Consider the following 7,341-nt stretch of genomic DNA (forward strand, 5'->3'; position numbering starts at 1 on the left):
GAGTAAATTCCCACATGGAAAGTAAGGCTGCTATAATAGGAGAGATTTGACAGATGGACTCTGGGTGTGCTGGGGATTGAGTTTATATAGAAACTCACACTGCAAGGGGAAATGAACTTCTTAAGGATAAAGTTCCCCATGGAAAAGGAGTATGGGACCAGGTCCATGGTGGAAATGGGTTAAGCAGGCCAAGTATAAAAAACAAAAATCATGGTGATGATGAAGGAGCCCTAACTGTGCACATGGAAAGCATGTGCCCTAATAATGGAAGCAGCAACTTTATTAGTTAGGATGATTTCTGTAGCAAATAAGAAAATGCAACTTGAAATGGCTTAAACAATAAGGAAATTTTATTGATAGCATAATAGGAAATCCCAGAAAACTTTAGGGTAACTCCAGCAGTTATTACTCTACCAATTCAGTGACATCATTAAAAGACCAGGATTTATTCTTTTTGTCTTTCTGCTCTATTTTATTCAGTATATCAGCCTTGACCTCATAATCACAACATGGTTGCAACACTACCAGATAGGCTATTCAGATCCCAACATCCAGAAGAAGGGAAAGGATATCTTTTGTGAAAATTTCCCAACATAGCTCTTCTCTTGTCTATCGGCAAAAAAGTTGGGGGGAGTCATACGCTTACTAAATCAAGCACCAGTAAGGGAAATAAGATTATTATGACTGATTTAGAATGATAGAGATTTATCCTGGAGATGGAATTAGGATTGCCTTTTCTAAAATATGGACAACTGAATAAAACTGGTGTTCTGAAAACAAGGAGAAAGAAGATTATTTGGAAGGCAACCAACAATGTTTATTCCAACATCAGTCAACTAAGCTACTGGTTGCTATGGGCAATGTGATTTCAGTGCTGCCAAATCATTTGATTACTTTTACAAAACTGGAAATCTGGATGTTTATGCAAGATCTCCCAATTTTTAAATATTGACAAGAAATTCAAAACATTTTAAAATACTTTATGACCAAAATCATCCCGGCCAAATAAAATAAATCTGTAGTCCAGATATGTCCTGCAAGCTACCAGTTGACAGTGTCTGGTTTATGCTATTAATTTTTGTAATTAAAATTTTCTCTGCTTAGAAAGTGAAGTTCACTTTAAGCTTGCTAGTAACTGAATTATACAAATTTCTGTGAAAAAAATTAATTAATAAAGTTTTACTCACTTGTAGCAAACTTCAAATGACATAGCTAATAAGGATTGCAAAAGATAATGTAGGAAAAAGTTGTTATATAAATCGGAAATTGTTTATATAATTTTGTATGGTTCTAATTTGACAGGTTTAAACAGTCAAGATGCTGCTAAGTCATCTGATGATGAATATACAATTTTCTTCTATCCCTCCTAGTTTCCTGTGGTTTCCTGGGGGGGGGGTTGTTTGTTTGTTTTAATTAAATGGTAAATATTTCTTACTAAATGAGAAAATCAAGATGTTCGAAATATTTGAGGAAATATTAGTCAACATCACAATAAGAAAAGGGGGGGAAGTGTCTAAGAAAGTCACCTAATTAGAGATTTCAGACTCATAGCTATTTGTTTAGAGTCCTCTTCCTTTCCCTGAATATGGAGGATAGAAATTGTAAATTCATACAAAAACTCTCAAGAGTATGTCTCTCTTGAAAATTTTTGTTTAATCTCCTCAAAGTACAATATAAATCAAGAAATGTTAACATCCTTGAGTATCAAGAGCAAATAAGAAGAAGAAAGTAAGTATATTTCTCTTCCATCCGGATTATCCAATCTTCCAAGTTGGTCATTACCCCACCCTTCCTTGCTTAGCTGCTGCTTCAGACTTTTGGATTGGAACCCTGAAAAAGACAAAGTTCTTAAATGATCAACTTAATTCTAAAAACTTATATATTTTATAACTTTGAACTATTAAGAAGTTAAAATAAATTATGTGTAGTCACCTTCCTATTTTATAGAGCATTTGATATACCACAGTGAAGGAGTGCAAAAATGGGAAGGCAGGGAAAGAATGTGAGAAAAACACCACACTGGGATCCAAATATCCATCTGACTAATTGGTGTAATATGGAGAAGGTGAGGGATTAAGAGAAGAGTTATGAGACCCTGGGTGATTATCCTATGGGAGATGTCCTCTATCTCACTTCCCTGGGGAATATTTCTGAGAAAATAAAGAATATTGGAATCATCACTTTCTAGCTAAAACCCATCCATCTTCTTCCTCTTGGTTTTGACCACTCTGGGAAGGAAGACATACTTTAGCTCCCATCCTATAATACAGATACTGTTCTTAATGAACATCTTCTAGGAAGACACAATTAGAACTTCTCTCCTTGACAGTAGGCGTGTGACAAAATTACAGTTGTTTGCCTATGGATCTCTTACCTTTGGTGTTGACATTATTTTATCCTTAAAAACAGTAGAGGGAAGTACTTTTGTGGCATTATGCTATATTAGAGACAAAAATACAGTGGGTCATTAGAAACGCTATTCTTTCCCAATCCTAAGCATATTTATTTCCTTATTTAAATCATCCTTTACTTCCCCATCACTCTAGTTCAAATTTCAACCACTTAGTCAATGGATATTTCTCCTATTTTAACTACTCTTAGTCCATTCATTTTCCCCTTTACCACTTACTTTTCATTAGTATTACATGCTTTGGCACAAAAAATATGTAAGGGATTAAGAGCTCTATACACATATGACTTGTTTTCACACTAAAAATGTAAACATTCTTGAAAAAAATGACTTTAATTTTAGTTCTTTCTCATTTACCTACAACAGACTACCAGGTATGAAGAAACATGTTCTGTAATTACTTGAGTGAATGAATTCTACCTTTTACTTCTCAAATGTCTAATTTTTATTCCAGGTTTGCCTACATACGGTCTGTTTTTCATACCCTACCTTCTATAGAAAACTGTAGCTAATATAGGCCTTATTCTATCTATATTAAATTAAAAAGTAAAATATATAATAAAAATTTATATTCTCCAAAATAAGTATCTAGAAACGAGACTGTTTACTTCCTAGAGCAAAACTATTTATCATTTCTTGGCGACTATGTAACAGTAGACCTATTTTTAATAATAAAAATTTAATACCCATACTAATTTATAGATAGTAGGTAGGCCTTCTTTCTCAGGTATACCTATGTGCTACAATATCTGTTTGGCCTAGGGAGCGTGTATCCTGAGACAGAATCTATAGATTCAGAAACACTATCCACATGGGGCACAAAAGACATTTAAAAAATCATTAGTGACTACCTGATACTTACAAGGAAAGAAGATGACACAGATGTAGGAATCGGTGGTGGTGGAAAATCTGGCTTTGTAATTAGCTAATGAAAAGGTAAAAAAAAAATTCATTCAAAGTGGAGTCTTGAAAACAGATGTGCTTAATGGAAATTGTTAAATCATTTTCAGAAATCGAGAACTCATGATCCTACCCATGAAAATAGTTTAAATCTGTAAGTTCAAGTGTTTTCCATTAGGTATATGTATATACAATTCAGAAATACGACCAGTACCAATAGACAGATGATGAAGATACACTCTATGAAGCAGATTGGTACTCTTCTTGTAATAAGTTACCACCTTTTCAGACCCAGTAATTCAGATTAAGGGGTTAAATATAGGAATATAACCTTCTCACATTTTGCATTTTCAAAAAATTTTGCAGGAAAATCTATATATTAATATTCATAATGATTTTAACATTCTTCTGAGGAAATAATTGGGTATTGTGGGTTATGTCTCTTACTAGTATTTCCTTGAGATTAGATTGGAAGTGATATTTAAGAGAAGTTTCTAACTCACAAAAGAAGCCGGGGGCTCATTGCCCTCTACTGGCAGATCAGGTGCATGGAGCTTCATCTGACTCATCTATAAATACATACATACATACATACATACATACATACATACATAAAATAATATTTTTAAGTGAAATGTTCAGCTTCCTAAGTTCAACTTCCAAATAAGCAGTCCTTTCAAGACATGGGAGATCAGAACTGAGATGACACCAAGGGACAGAATGGGACGTCATAATGGTCCAGTTGCTGTATTCTGCTCTATCTGGAGCTGTCAGAGAAAGGTACATTTCCACCAAAAACATTATTGCCAATGATATTACCATTAACCAACCTCTGCTAAAATTTCTAAATTTGCAGGACACAGCCAGGGTTTTAAGGGTTATACCTATTACATGTATTGTCATACAAATATACATATTATTATCTTTATTGGGACATTTGCAAAAGGAAAAAGGAATAAACTTAAACTCAGAGAGAAAGAAAGTGAGAGAAAGAGGAAGAGAGAGAGAAGGTGGGGACAGAGGGGGAAGGGAGGAAGGGCAGGGGAGAGAGAGAGAGAGAAAGAAAGAGAGAGAGAGACATCTGGAGTCTGTTCTCCTTGTTCTTTATTTTCTTTGCATTTGTGAACCTCAACAAAGCAGCCTCTGCATTTTAGGAAGACTCTATTGCACTAAAAAAAGGCAAAGGAGAATTTTCCAAATGTGTAGTTACAGAGCCCCAAATTCTTACCACATACTAACTAGTCGACTGGATTTGTAAAACACTGCTGAGTAAGAATGACAGATAGGTAGGTGATCAGGACAAGACAATGAAAGAATCACAAACTGGCGCCCAAGGCAAGCACACTATAAACTATGGTTCACCTCTTGGGGCTGAACAGCCTTCGCTGTCTGTGGGTTCCTCTTCTTTCTGCGAGGCCTGCTGCCAGTAGTAGACAGTGACCTGTATATGAAAGCATATCACATAAATGGACTTAACAGTTCCTTCACCACGATGAGGACACTCAAAAAAGTTTGCCAATTTTCTTTGCCCATTGTGTCATCTTTGGTCATTGACTGGGATTTCTTCTGCTCTCTAGTACATTCTTAAAGCCTCCTTGTCTTGGAATTCATAATCTCCACCACTAATTTTCTTCTAGATTCTCTACAGAGCCTTGAATCCTAATAATGATGGTCTTGAATCAGTGTTTCTCTAAACTATTAATGTCATTTGATTAATTATTTATTTTATTCATTCAATTTTTAGGAAACCCATTAGATGAGGATAAGTCAGTCGTTTAAAAAGGCTAGAAAGATACTGTAGTGTCAAGACCATGTTTGAAAGACTAACCAATGTAGGTGCAAATCAAGATTCCATCAATTTAGGCTGTGAGACTTTGAACATATTTGCTAACCTCTCTGAGCCTTTGTTTCCACTTAGGAAAAAGTGTGAAGTACCTGATTTTGCAAGACTGTTGTAAGGATTAATATACAGTACCTTTTCATGTATAAAATGGAAATAATAGTTACTACCTCACAACATTCTTGTGAAGATTAGGGATAATGAATGTAAAAAGACTCAGCATAGCAATTCTCATAAAGATAGTGGCCAATAAATGTTACATAGTGTATTCTTAAAATGATGTAAAATCTTTACTAATGAGAGTTATTATAACTTTTTATTAATTATAAATACAGTGATTAACATAAAAAATATGCATATTGCTGTGAAGGTTTTCCCAGTAAAATTGATACCCAGCCTCTGGTCCAAGAAAAATGTATCTGTACTTATTTCTGAGTATTTGAAGTAAACCACTTAAATTTGAGAATTTGGGTCATATCCTTGAATTTAAAATAAATTAGAGGTCAAAAAGTCCCCAAAACAACATAGAAAACTACCTCTGGACTTCCTTCTGCTTTCCTCTGGTACTTTGGTGCCAGATTACTACAGCAACCACCACAGATATGACAGCCACAGGGAACAGCACCCCAACCACAATGGAGAAGTCTGCAAAAAAGAGAACCCAGACCTGATGAGGGTATGAGAAATTCACAAATATGCATCACTCTGGTCCTTATTTCTTCATTTATCACAAACCCTTTCCTTCGAAGAACACATATTCTCTGGAAAATCTCTTATAGTCAGTAAAATGAAAATGCATTTTGATCGTGAGTGTGGTAGTATTATGTAAATAGAGGAAGTAAAGGGGAAATCCATATAAAACATTACATATGAAGTAGGTAAAGCATCATGCTACTGTGAATCCTTAGAAGGGATGATGTTTGTAACAACTGGAAGTGTTGGGCTCAGAGATTAGAGAGAATAGGAAGTGAGGAGGATGGAAGAAAAGGAGTGAAACATTTTTAAAATTCGACCTTGGCATCAAACAAAGAAAAAGAAACTGAAGTCTTTCTAAAATTTTTTTTATTATATTATGTTGGTCACCATACAGTACATCCCTGGTTTTTGATGTAAAGTTCGATGTTTCATTAGTTGCATATAACACCCACTGCACCATGCAATACATGCCCTCCTTACTACCCATCACCAGCCTATCCCATTCCCTCTGAAGCCCTCAGTTTGTTTCTCAGAGTCCATAGTCTCTCATGCTTCATTCCCCCTTTTGATTACCCCCCCTTTCTTTATCCTTTCTTCCCCTACCAATGTGCCTAGTTCTTATGTTCCATAGATGAGAAAAATCATATGATAATTGTCTTTCTCTGCTTGACTTATTTCACTTAGCATTATCTCCTCCAGTGCCGTCCATGTTGCAGCAAATGTTGAGAACTCGTTCTTTCTGATAGCTGAGTAATATTCCATTGTATATATGGACCACATCTTCTTAATCCAGTCATCTGTTGAAGGGCATCTCGGCTCCTTCCACAATTTAGCTATTGTGGACAATGCTGCTATGAACACTGGGATGTGATGGCCCTTCTCTTCACTACGTCTGTATCTTTGGGGTAAACACCCAGTAGTGCAAAGGCTGGGTCATAGGGTAGCTCAATTTTTAACTTTTTAAGGGACCTCCACACTGTTTTCCAGAGTGGCTATACAAACTTGCATTCCCACCAACAATGTAGGAGGGATCCCCTTTCTCCACATCCTCTCCAGCAATTGTAGTTTCTTTCCTCGTCAATTTTTGCCATTCTAACTGGCGTAAGGTGGTATCTCAATGTGGTTTTGATTTGAATTTCCCTGATGGCTAATGATTTTGAACATTTTTTCATGTGTCTGTTAGCCATTTGTATGTCTTCATTGGAAAAGTGTCTGTTCATATCTTCTGCCCATTTTCTGATTTGTTTATTTGTTTCTTGTGTATTGAGTTTGAGAAGTTCTTTGTAGATCTTGAATACCAGTGTTTTATCTGTGGTATCATTTGCAAATATATTCTACCATTCCATTGGTTGCCTCTTAGTTTTTTTGACTGTTTCCTTGGCTGTGCAGAAGCTTTTTATCTTGATGAAGTCCCACAAGTTCATTTTTTCTTTTGTTTCTCTTGCCTTTGGAGATGTGTCATGAAAAAGGTTGCTTTGGCCAATGTCATAGAGGT

General features: G+C 35.6%; 1 protein-coding gene across 1 annotated transcript in view; it reads right to left on the bottom strand.

The window, feature by feature from the left end:
- Positions 1-1,612: 1,612 nt before the first annotated feature.
- The window catches only part of ADAM28 (ADAM metallopeptidase domain 28), a 72,182-nt gene continuing 66,453 nt past the window's right edge, over positions 1,613-7,341 (bottom strand). Inside the window, exons 20-25 of the mRNA XM_040625784.1 lie at positions 5,687-5,795; positions 4,673-4,751; positions 3,814-3,879; positions 3,273-3,335; positions 2,375-2,437; positions 1,613-1,830 (exon numbers count right to left, since the gene is read on the bottom strand). Of these exons, the coding sequence (XP_040481718.1) occupies positions 1,810-1,830; positions 2,375-2,437; positions 3,273-3,335; positions 3,814-3,879; positions 4,673-4,751; positions 5,687-5,795 (401 nt within the window). The 3' untranslated portion in view covers positions 1,613-1,809. The remainder of the gene's footprint in view (positions 1,831-2,374; positions 2,438-3,272; positions 3,336-3,813; positions 3,880-4,672; positions 4,752-5,686; positions 5,796-7,341) is intronic.

The sequence above is a fragment of the Ursus maritimus genome, unplaced genomic scaffold, assembly GCF_017311325.1.
Source record: "Ursus maritimus isolate PB19 unplaced genomic scaffold, ASM1731132v1 scaffold_11, whole genome shotgun sequence".
In the NCBI taxonomy this organism is placed as follows: Eukaryota; Metazoa; Chordata; class Mammalia; order Carnivora; family Ursidae; genus Ursus; species Ursus maritimus.